At 45.0% G+C, this 12,207-nt stretch overlaps 1 protein-coding gene across 1 annotated transcript; it reads right to left on the bottom strand.

Annotated features, from left to right (window-relative positions):
- Positions 1 to 7,442: 7,442 nt before the first annotated feature.
- Positions 7,443 to 11,922, bottom strand: SAP18 (Sin3A associated protein 18). The gene is made up of 4 exons (XM_055426398.2): positions 11,764 to 11,922; positions 11,538 to 11,647; positions 8,080 to 8,202; positions 7,443 to 7,854 (listed from the first exon to the last, which is right to left on the bottom strand). Exons 1-4 carry the CDS (start codon positions 11,890 to 11,892, stop codon positions 7,698 to 7,700), a joined length of 519 nt encoding a protein of 172 aa, XP_055282373.1. The 5' UTR covers positions 11,893 to 11,922; the 3' UTR covers positions 7,443 to 7,697.
- Between the last annotated feature and the right edge of the window lie 285 nt (positions 11,923 to 12,207).

Raw genomic sequence — 12,207 nt, 5'->3', positions numbered from 1 at the left:
GTGGTTTTTATTAAGTTTGATTTAATCTAACCTGTCTTGTGTAGTTCAGCTGCTCAGTTTTGAAAGATCATTACTATTTCACTGATTTCAAGTTTACCCTACCTCATGGAACTGTGTGGTTTAAGTAATACTAGGAAGCAGGATAAGTAATTTTTGAAATTTAAACATTACTGTTTGCCATTCAAATGAGGCCACCTTCAGTCTTCTCAGGGCTGGACGGTTGTTGGTAGAGCTGGGCTTCTTCCTTGGGGCTAGCTCTGCCTGCTGTCTCCTCATGACTGTTCCAAGTCTTCTACACCTTTTATTTTAACAATGTTCTTTCAGACACTGTTGTTTACAAAAGACAGCCTAAACTAATGTAGGAAAAGAGGAATTTATTGGCCTAGGAAGGAAGCTATACTGAAATGGGTGTCTCAAACATTTGGACTTAAGACACTCGCCTGCTGTCATGTCAGGATGGGTGTTTTCCTCTAACTTGTCAGTTTCATCCTCTCAAATCAGCTCTTCCCAGCATATGACTGCAACCTCCCCAGACCCGCATCTAGCTCAGTGCCCAGCAGAGCCCAAGCCTCACCCTCTGGAACATCCTAGGCATCCTCCTGAGTGGGTGCTCCTCTCTGGACTGTCAGCTGTGCCTGTAGACCTGTCTCTGAGAGTGCCAGGCTGCCCTGTCCATGGAGTCCAAGAGCATTATGATCTAAGTCAAGCTGATTCAGCAAAGATTATCCTCTTTTATGGTTGTGCCTTAAAAGTCAAATGGGAAGATGCGTCACGTTGTGTCTCTTCATTTCGTCAGAAAATTATCACTGAAGAACAACTTAGTCTTTGTTCTAGGAACTACTGAGTAGTTATAATTTAAATTTTGCTAAATAAAATATTAAATTCAAGATACTTAATCTTGCTTTTCAAGGTAAGCTCTGGTCAACCTTATAGTATATGAGGCTAACTCCCGAACTGTATTAACCTTTTGTACACTGTTTACCATGGCTCAATGTATGTAAGTCCACAGTGTGGATAGGATTGCTTAAGGAAGAGTGAGTATATTCACAGTGTGCTGCTGCTACTGCTAAGTCACTTCAGTCGTGCCCGACTCTGTGTGACCCCATAGACGGAAGCCCACCAGACTCCCCCCTCCCTGGGATTCTCCAGCCAAGAACACTGGAGTGGGTTGCCATCTCCTTCTCCATTCACAGTGTACTAAGGACTGAATCCTGGAGTTCTCATTTTAGAAGATGGAAAGAGGCAGGAAAATCTAGCAAAAGAGATGGAGAAGCAGCCAGGGAAACCGGAATAAAGTATTTCAAGGAGAGTGATCAATTCTGTCAGTATTGTTGAGGATCCAAGTAAAAAAAAAACAGAATTACCACTGGACTTGGCAAAGTCTCTGTTACTGACAGCATTGAAAATTCTCACAGAGTGCTCGGGATGAGTGTCTGGAGTTGGGTAGAGAGGTTGGAGGTGAGGAAGCGAAGACGATGAACTGAGATGGCTGTTTTCATGAGTTTTATTCAAGAAGGGAGAGAAGAAATGGTGTGGCAACCAGAGGGGGTGTGAGTGAAACAGGAGTGTTGGAGATGGGGCATAAAAAACATTATATGAAGCACTTCCAGTGGCCTCCTGGGTGTCCCACTTGTCTTGTGAGGGCCTTGCAAATTGAGCTGTCTGGAATTTATCTTTCCCTAGTTCTCACCACTCTCCTCCTGTGATCCTAATTTCTGTTCCTTAGATCTAGGCTACTTCTAGCTTATCAGGCTTCAAATGTGACCCTTCAGTGTCTTCCCATTGCTCCTAAGATGAACCCAAGGTCCACAGTGGCCTCCACGACCGCCCCTGTGTGGCCTGACCCTCAGTCACTCTCCATCTCCTCCTGCAGCCTGCACTCCGGTCTTCCCTTCCTACCCCCTGCCAACCGCCACCCCAGCTCAGCTGGCTCTCCCTTGTATCCATAGGCAATAGATCCTTGACCTTTCTGTCCGCTTACCACTCCGACCCCCATACAGGAAAACAATGTTCTGCTTTTCCTTGAACTCATAGCCCAGCTCCAAGGTCTAACAAGCAGGGCCACAGTCCCTGACCACACAGGTCAGGGCTAGGCACATGACTGACGTGAGGTCTAAGAGCCAGTTCTGGGCCTTTGGGGGAACTTCCGGGAAGAGCAGCATGCTTTTCTGGGTGTGCTGAGACAAACACTCACAGCTGCAAAGGGCGAGCCCGCCTGAGGAGGGGCTGCTGCTGAAGCTCCCACAGGAGACTTGTGACTCCACCTCTTCAGATAAGTGGTTCATAAATCCATCTTCCACCCCCACCCTGCACCCCTGTTTCCTTGTTACATGAAACTCTTACCAGTGTTGGTTTATTTGCTTCAGGTCTCAAAAGTCATTCTATCAAAGATTTTAACCATTTTCCCAGTCAGCACCCCATTCTCATCCTTTATAGAACTTGATAGAATCTGTGACAGAATGTTCCTTGCCCCACCGAACCAAAGCTCAGTGGGGACAAGGAGCTCATTGACTCCCTTGTTCACTGTTACACTGACACCTGCCAGCCTGGAAGGTCCTAACTGAGCCAGGCATGGTACATTCATTACATTTGTCAACCCACTGAATTCTTTAAAAGTAACTCTTAGCGAATAGGTGCTAGCATTTCCATTTGGCAGATGAGTGAGAATGCTGAGGCCTTAATAATGGACTTTTCTTTCCATGTCCCATTTCCCTCCCCAGGCCCTGCTGACTGCACCTGGGGTGTACCCCTTCCCCTCCATTCTCCAGCATGCCCCCACCTCCTCACCTTCATCTCCAGCCAAACTCCGGGAAAGCACCTGATGCTTCAGTGCCTTTGTTCACACCACACCCTTAATCTACTGGGAGCCTAAACGCAACCCCTGTGGACGCTGAACAAGCTCACCTGCCCTCTTCAGCATAACCCCTCTCTCTCAGCCCCTTCTATCCACCTGTGATCATCAGCACTTACGCCTTCTGTCACCAGACAAAGGCTTTCTGAGGAAGGACCTGCAGGTCAGGTTTTCCTGCACCCCAGGCCTAGGGTACCTGGTGTGTAATAGGCATTCATTCCACATACTTTTTCCCTGGAAGTGTGCAAAGAGTTAGTTACAATTTCTGACAGCTTTATCAATAATGTATGCAGATTTTGAAAGTGCCTCATGGTTCTTTGGATTCAGTTTAAATTGTTTTTTAATTTTATCCTATCCATGACACTGTCTCAGGAGTTGGTTATAGCTGGGCTGGCCTGCGAGCCTGTGGAGTAGGAAATTCTGGCAACTGAGGGCACAAAGCAAGGGAGGGGCTACAGACACCTTTTATCTTGTGTTTTAAACAGCTATTTACTGAACAGCCGCTCTCTACCAGGCCCTCCTCTAGGCCCCTTTCCCTGGCTCTTCCCAACAACCTTGTGAGGTGGGTGTGTGATTCAGTTCAGTTCAGTTCAGCCGCTCAGTCGTGTCCGACTCTCCGCAACCCCATGAATCACAGCACGCCAGGCCCCGTGTGATTAGGACACCCTTATACAATGAACTCCTCACATTCCCAGGCTGACAGGTTTTTCTTAAAATTATTTTGGTATTTAGTATTAAAATTGCTTTTTGTATGTATGTGTTAGTTCCTCAGTCGTGTCTGACTCTTTATGATCCATAGACTATAGCCCACCAGGCTCTGTCCATGGAGTTCTCCAGACAACAATAGTGAAGTGAGTTGCCATTCCATTCTTCAGGGGATCTTCCCAACCAGGATGGAACCCAGGTCTCCTGCATTGCAGGCAGATTGTTTACCATCTAAGCCACCAGGGATAGGTTTTAACTTATCCCTCCTAGGGATTACTGGGGAATGGGAATCAATAACTGCCCTCATAGAATAGTTGCCTAGCTAGTTCATGATTAATCCTAGCAAAATAAACACTTTGTTCAAGGTTGTTCCATTATAGATTCGAAGAAACTACAGAAAATTTTAAGAACAACTTGTTTAAGCAATAGTGCTTCCCCAGTGGCTCAGCAGTAGAAGAAGCCACCTGCCAGTGCAGGAGACCCTGGTTTGATCCCTGGGTCAAGAAGATCCCCTGGAGAAGGAAATGGCAACCCACTCCAGAATTTTTGCCTGGGAAATTCCACGGACAGAGGAGCCTGGAAGGCTCCAGTCCATGGGGTCACAAAGAGTTGGACACGACTGAGCAACTAAACTATCTAAGCAATAAAATACACACAAGGACACAGAGACCTCACTGGCTGCTCTGATACTAAAACCGCAAGCCATGACCATATTATTTCTTTAAAAAAGGCATTTTGGTTTGTACAAAGACTGAACCAGGTCCACATGCTCCAGATGACATCCCTTGGCAGAGTCTTCATAGACAATCGATTCACTGCCAGAACAGGACCGGTGGAGCTTGGCGGATGCCAGCCTGAAGGGAGCCAAACAGAACAGCACACTATTTCTGGCAACATGTTTCCAGTCATCCATTGGTGGCTTCCTCGCTTCACAGCCCACATTGTGAACTGTTATTTGAAGCAGGCTTCCATTTCAGCTGAAGTGAAGATATAGCCACTGCCTGCACCTCAGAGCTGAAGGTGAAAGAGATTAGGCACCACTCAGCACTCACATTATAACTGCTTGGTCACACTAAAAGTAAGTTTGGAATTTGTGATAGAATAGAAACAGGCTGAGTTCAGCTCTATTTAAGAGTAACAGAGTTTGCCTAACAGTTTTAACTGCTTTCTTTCCCCTTCACAGCTACCCCTATAGGCACACACACAGAGTTGGTATCTAAAACATTATCTTAGCCAATGACTATGAGCATGAAAATGTAAGTATAAACTCAGCACTGACTGAGTCCTACTGAGGTAAGGAACTCAGGATGCCAAGCTCCTGTGCTCAGCTGTGTCCAACTCTGTACAATCCCATGGGTCCCCTGCCAGGCTCCTCTGTCCATGGGATTCTTCAGGCAAGAACACTGGAGTGGGTGGCCAATTCCTTCTCCAGGGGATCTTGGAATCCAACATGCATCTCCTGCATTGGGAGGCAGATTCTTTACCCACTGAGCCATTGAAGAAGCCCTGCCAATCTCCTAAACCCTGTGAGAAAACTGAAAAGCTATCACAGGCAATGAGCATTCTCTAGTTCACCCCACGATGGGAAACCACAAAACCATGAGACAGTCAGGATACTGAAGGCCGAGCACAGTGCTGTCAGGGACCATGAGACAGCTCAGTTACTACCTCAAAGCCATACTTGGACAGCCAGAGGTAAATAAGGGCTAAGTACAAGTCTTGAGTCTCAGCATTATATTCAATGATAAATTCACTAGGTATTGTTTAACCGTACTTTTAGTGGAAGATCAAAACCTTTAAAGGAAAAATTCCATGTTGGGACACACAGGTAGCCAACAGATAAATGGAACGGTGCTCAATAGTGCTGATCAGGGAAATACAAATCAAAACCACAGAGATGAACAACTCACCTGTTACACATGTAACTCAGCATGGTACCATCAAAAAGACAAGAGATATGTGTTGGCTGAAGAAAAGCTGTCTGCACCCACCTGTTCACTACAGCCTTATTTATTGATACACTATCCATAGTATGGAAATAACTAAGTGTCCATGGGTGGGTGGATGGATAAAAAATTGTGCAACAGATATGCATACACACACATACACAATGGAATATTAGTCAGCCAAAAAAATGAAGTCTTGCCATTAGCAACATGGATGGCTTATGCTGAGTGATATTAGAGAAATACCACATGCTCTCACTTACATGTAGAGTCTAAAAGAGAAAACCCAACAAGACCCAACTCATAAATACAGAGAGCAGATTGGTCATCAATGGTGAGGGGTGGGCAGGAAGGGTAAAGGGGGTCAACATATTGTAACTAGGCTTGTCATCGGTTTGTAGTGTATACAAATAATGAATTATGCTGTATACCTGAAACTAATATATCATTATATACAAATTTTACCTAAAAAAAAAAAAAATCAATGTTGAAACAAAGCAAATAAGCCACTTTATTTTCAGCCAGTAGGAGAGTGCTGCTGCTGCTAAGTCGCTTCAATCGTGTATGACTCTGTGCGACCCCATAGATGGCAGCCCACCAGGCTCCCCCGTCCCTGAGATTCTCCAGGCAAGAACACTGGAGTGGGTTGCCATTTCCTTCTCCAGTAGGAGAGTAATCTGGAATAATTACAGGAAAGCCCCACTAGAGGAGTTCCCATCGTTATGAAAAGTTGGCTTGGGAAGTCCCGTATTGACTTTCTGTCTTGATCTGCAGAGTACATTGTTTCTTCTCCACAAACAGGATGGTAATTAATCATGGTTCCTCTTCTCCAAAATATCAGGTTTAAGTTAATTTTATGACTTATGGAGCTCAAGCCTAGCTGGTCCAAATGAATAAAAGCATTGAGGGGTTTGGGGCAAACTTCAGTGGAAAAGAGGCCCTAGGTCTGGGCTCCAGGCCCACGACTGTCACCTGCTGGCTGACTGACCCCAATCCTACAAGTGTTAGGTTTCCAAGGCTGCTTTTGTCTATAAGATCAAAATACTACAATCTTACTTTGCTAGTAATATATATATTTTAATTTTGGGATACACAGTTTCAAAGTTTTCTATGCAACAGAATGAAGGTAATAGGCCTTAATCACATAACTGCACACTGAGACTGTAACTTCTGTGGACGAGATGGCGCCCATTCTGTTTATGTTTTATAAAGTCCTACTTCATGGCTAACTTTGTTATTAGTCTTCACAGTCCTGTAGGCTCTCACTTCTATTTTACAAATTTTAAACACAAACAAATTCAGATAACTTGTCCAAGGTGCTCCTAGCATAACCAGGATTTAAATGTTCAGCCCACCTGGTTTTAAAAAACCACTCTGTATACTGCCTCAAATCAGACATGAGTCAGCCCCAGCACTGAAAAGGGTGTGTGAACACCCCCTGCTTACTCAGCTTGACCTCATCCCAGACCTTCTCCCATGCTCTCAAGTTTCCTCTTTCATTCTCCCTGCATTTTCAGATCTTCAAGGTAAATCTATCCATATCCTAAGTTCTAACCCTTGTTCCTCTATACCACTTCCTGCCCTCAAAATGCTATTTTCCCCATTTTTAAAGCATAAAAGGCCTCACTGTGGCACCTTTTCTCTAACTTGTCATCACACCCTGATTCAGGCAGGCCACTTCTCTTCAAACACAGACAGCTGCTTCAACTTGCCTCAGCTCAGACTATTCCAAAACACTCCAGCTACACTGCCTCATTCTCACAGGTCCTCTTCCCAAGTCCATACAAGCTTCTAGGTGACAAACCCCTGTTCCATTTAATATAATATGGCTTTCTTGCTCTGCCCCATTTGGGCCAAAACATAGCAACTCCATTATTTAGCAAAAACAACCAATACTATATTAAACCCCAAACCCAGGCCCCATTAACTTTCACACTCAGGATGATTGCAACATATATTTAACAATAGTTTTACATAGAATGCTAAGAGCACTTTTCATATTTTACAGATGAACTTGGAACATACGGACTTTCTATTAATATACCATAGCAAAGCCAAATCTATTTCCTAAATAGATGCATTACAATTTGTTTATAGAGTTTAAAGGCTTAATGGCAATAAGGAGGGGAGGAAGAAGTGAAAGTTTATTTTACATAACTGACTGGAAAATAAATTCAAGAAAAGGCAAGTACAATTTAATAGGGTCTCATGCGTCCTGAAGAAGGTGGTGCCCGATTTGGAGGGGTGATCGCTATGTCCAGATAGTCTCCTATTTGGAACTTCTGCGACTGCAGGGTCATGGAGTCATCAGTCCCCTTTCTCCCAGACATGGTGCTGCCAATCTCCTTCACTCTGCAGGAAAGGAGATCAACTGTTACAGGGTGGCTAAGCAATGACACTGTGTGTGTCCTAAAAAGTGAATGTGGTGCCGGATTTGCTCCATGATGTTAGAACACAATAAAAATGTAATACATAATAATCTAAACTAGATAGTAAGACAATATGGATTATCCCTAGCAGCTAAAACATACTGAAATCAAAGAGATTATAAGGAATTAAAAATGAAAAGTTACCTACCGATAGCCAGGCCTTTTAAGATCCGTAAAAACAATTGCAAAATTGAAGTGTGTGCCTTTTTTTCTGGCTTCTGGGTAGACTTCTTTTACTAAACTAGTCAATTCTTTCAAGGTTGCATCCATCCTGAATTTTTTAAGGAAAAAAAGACAATCAGCAAAAATGTAACAAGGATACTGACATACAATGATTAAGTCACATGTGTCTCAATTGCAACTTTGTTAGAAACTGTCAAGGTCTCACAACTGACTTACTTTTAAAGCACCTAGGCCTGGCGTGCTGTGATTCATGGGGTCGCAAAGAGTCGGACATGACTGAGCGACTGAACTGAACTGAATAATACTCTTTGCCCCCAAATACTATTTCCCCTTATCAGCCTCAGTGTTTGAAACTTTCATGAATGAAGGTAGACTAGACTGGTAGTGTGCTAAAAGGACTTCAGAATTACCCCACTACCTTTGCTGCTATGCAACATCTCACTGACCTAGTGATTTATCCACTTAAGGATAACTAGTCCAAATTAATCCAAATTCTCAAATTAACTGTTTTTCATTATTTCAGATGCATACTTTTCTACAGTTTAGCATCTCCGAAATTGGAATGCATCTTAGAATCAATGTGTCTGGAAACCATTTTCATAAAGACTGTGCATTGTTTTTCTTTCTAAGATTGAATGTTCTGATGAGTTCTGCAATAGATGGAAAAGCCAACAAAGCACATGGAATTTTCAAGGCTAAGCATAGGCTCCTTTCACAATATATATTCCTGCCCTGCCAATTTCTATTTGAACTGAGAACTTTATATAGACCTTGAGCCAATATGACACAATCTGGAAAAATGTTCTAAAATATAAGCATCAGGTATTAGGAGCAACAGTCTAAGTTTTTGAACTGTCTTCTTCCCTGACATCTGAACATGAAATGGAGGAAAAGGAACTTGGCAGCAGCACTGTCCAAAGGTGCTATACAGTGACCCAGGATGCAAGGCACCAGTGAAGAGCCCTAAGGCATCGAGCAGGCAATCAAACACCCAAGAAGTCATCTATTTAAACTCAGTTCCCTATTTACACCATCTCCACTACATCACACTCAGGTAAAAAACCATGGCTTCAGCTGCACTGAGAGTAAACAGGCCACAATGATCACATCACCTTTCCTTCTCTACTGCTGCTGAATCCTTCTCAATACACCCGAAACAACTCTACAATGTCCCCCAAACATGCCCTTCTTCTCATATGACCGTCACCCTCTTAGATGCCCAGGTCACAAACTTAAGACTGGTAAAGTTCTTCCCATCTCTGGCCTGTTGTTTCTACCTTCTAAAGACAGATCAAGTAGGACTTCCCTGGTGGTCCTGAGGTTGACTCTGGGATTCCACTGCAGGGGGCACAGGTTTCCATCCCTGCTTGGGAAACTAAGATCCTGCAAGTCTTGAAGCGCAGCCAAAAGACAGATCAATCTATTTTTTTTCTCCATCCCCATCATCAGGCTATACTTAACCTCTCATTATTCAAATCTCTGCAAGAGTTCCTGGTGACTGTAAGGGTCAGTTTTTTTGTCAATTTAGGAAGCTACAGCTCCTAATTATTCAAACAAACAAACACTAAGGTAGGTGTTTTGGAGATGAGATCAAAAATCTATAATCAGTTGACTTTAAAGTGATTATCCAAGATGATCTGAGTAAACCTCAATCTATCAGTGGGCCTCATTCAATCAGTTGGAAAGGCTTCATACTGGACCTAAGACTTCCCTGAAGAAATTCCAACAGCTTATGCTAGGCAGTCCCCACAACTATGTGAGCCACTTCTTGCTCTATCTCTCATTGGTCTGTTTTTCTCACTGAACCCTATTTCAGTGATCGAGATAATTCTCTTCCAGTAACCTGTTTAGTGACCACAAAAGCACAAGATCTATCACTCCTGGGGTGGGGTGTTCCCCAGCTCCACACAGTGCCTTGGACTAGCCAATTCAACTAGCTTCTGCTGGGCTCCTCACTCCTCTTTCCTGGACTTATCTCAAGGCCACCTACTTTGGCCCCTCAATCTATTTCTACAAACTGAGAATCCCCAATCTTCCCTCATTGCTGCTTCTGGAATGACAGCAGGGCTCTGTTCTGTCCCTTACCAACATCCAGTCTGTCTTTGGCCACCATTTTGAGGTGTAAGATAAGGTTGTCTTGTTTGGTTGCAGTTTAATTTTTTGTAAGTTTTTTTTTTTCCTTGATTGAGAGTAGAGAGTGTGGCACAATAGGTGTGTCTCCACCCTAAAGTCTTAGCATTTATTCCATCTGCTTTCTTTTGGAGATTGAGTTTACTCTAGAGATGGGGTGGAACCCTCTTTATACTCTTCATTCAAAGCAAGTATCTGGCAAATAGGAACTCTTAATTTATTGGAGGAAATATAGACTAATCTGAACAGAAGTGTTCATCAATCTGTTAATAAAGGTTCTTCTCTGTAAGTTAAACCGACCTTCCTGAACTGTTTTCCTGGAATAATACTGAACTAGAATCATATTACATAAATTTAGCTGAAAGGTGGAACCAATCCCTCGGTGTTCACCAACAGACAAGTGGACAGACGAGGTAGCAAAGCCTTCCAATGAAACGTTATTCAGTCAGTCGTAAAAAAAGAATCACGTTTTTTCACATCCTTAATCATCAATAAACCTTGATTATAACTGAAATAAGTCAGACACAAGACAAATACCATATGAGAGCACTTATATGAAATACTTATAAGACGCAGATTCATATAGATACGTAGTGGCGACCAGGGGAAATGAATTCCCATTATTATTGCCTACTGGGTACAGACCTCCTGTTGTAGGGAATTTGAAAGTTTTGAAAACAGACAGTAATGGTTGCACCGAAATGTACCCCGAAACAATTAAAATGACAAATGTCACATACTTTACATTAGGCATATTTTAAAAAATTATACACCTTTTACTGCTACTATAAAGCCACTGTAACGTCAAACCAAGGAACTGCATACGGCTTGCTGTACGTAACGGCCCCAGTCAGACGTGGGTAGGGAAGGTACACAAACATTCGGGGCAGACCCTCGGTAAACACATCAAAATCCACCCGGTTTCGTTGTTTTGAAGCTGGAGCACCAAAAGCTTAATATTAGCACACGCGCTCTGTGAGGTCGACGAGTATCACCCAACATCACCACTCCCCTCCCCAAATTATTCTAGCGCAACCTTCTACCAAGAGCCCCTTGGTAGCCGCTGCGGCACTGGACGACCGTGTCACTTCCGTACCCAGCAGCCACAACAGTGACAGCAGTCCTGGGTCAACTCTTTACAACCCAGAAGTTTCAACGTGAGCGGTCAAAGCGACACAAGACGAGTTAACACCGTTTCATCACCGAATCTCGACTTCCCGCGAGCAGCCTCCAGAGGCCCCTAGCCGAGGAGGGCCCGAAGGCGGCAGGCGGGCCCCCGGCCCCCTGACTCACCAAGTGTAGATCTGCAGCTCGCTGGACGGCACGTTTCCGCGGGAGAACTCGTCCATGCGGTGGTGGCGGCCGTTGTTGGTGGTGAAGACGCGCAGGAGCAGCGGGCAGGTCTGGGGGCGGGACAAACAGGAGCCAGGAGGCTGCACGCGCTGCCCCGACCCTTCCCTCGGACCCCGCACTGCCGCCCCACCTCCCCAGGGATCCCTGCATCTCTCCGGACCCGCACCTTCTCCCGATCGATGGGCTTCTCCGGCTCCTTCTTAATTTCCTCCTGGGTAACGCGCGACTCCACCGCCATCTTCCTTCTCCGGCCCGCGAAACGCTCGCTCTGACCTCCGACCCCGGCAGCGAGCATGAGAACCAAGCCTCTCGCGAGGAGATGCTCGACGTTTTATATATTACCGGCGCGAGGGCGGGGCGTCTCTCAGCGCAGGCGCACTAGCTTTGCTAAGCTCTAGCCGGCAGGCGCGCCTGCGCGTTGCCTCCTGGGAAGGGGCGGGCACTGGCGCAGCGGGCGGGGCGCTGAAGAGGGACGGCCTGAGGGACGGGGACGCGGGACTGCGGAAGCTAGGAATGAGCGCGCGCTCGGAATTGCAGTGGGCGGCCCTCAGGGTGGAGGCGGGGGCGCTGTTGTGTGTACTACAATCGCTAACCGGAAAAGGCGGGTAGA

The sequence above is a fragment of the Moschus berezovskii genome, chromosome 13 (genome assembly GCF_049115385.1).
Source record: "Moschus berezovskii isolate FMDL1 chromosome 13, NW_MosBer_1.0, whole genome shotgun sequence".
In the NCBI taxonomy this organism is placed as follows: domain Eukaryota; kingdom Metazoa; phylum Chordata; class Mammalia; order Artiodactyla; family Moschidae; genus Moschus; species Moschus berezovskii.
The sequence above is the reverse complement of the archived record's forward strand: the minus strand, read 5'-3'. Positions and strand labels throughout refer to the sequence as shown.

Excerpts from the sequence above, each read along its gene's own strand:
- SAP18 (XM_055426398.2), bottom strand. The coding sequence starts at position 11,892 with ATGCTCGCTGCCGGGGTCGGAGGTCAGAGCGAGCGTTTCGCGGGCCGG. Across the intron at positions 11,648-11,763 it reads AGCCCATCGATCGGGAGAAG|ACCTGCCCGCTGCTCCTGCG; the intron begins GTGCGGGTCCGG and ends TCCCGCCCCCAG. Across the intron at positions 8,203-11,537 it reads GAGCTGCAGATCTACACTTG|GATGGATGCAACCTTGAAAG; the intron begins GTGAGTCAGGGG and ends TAAAAAATTCAG.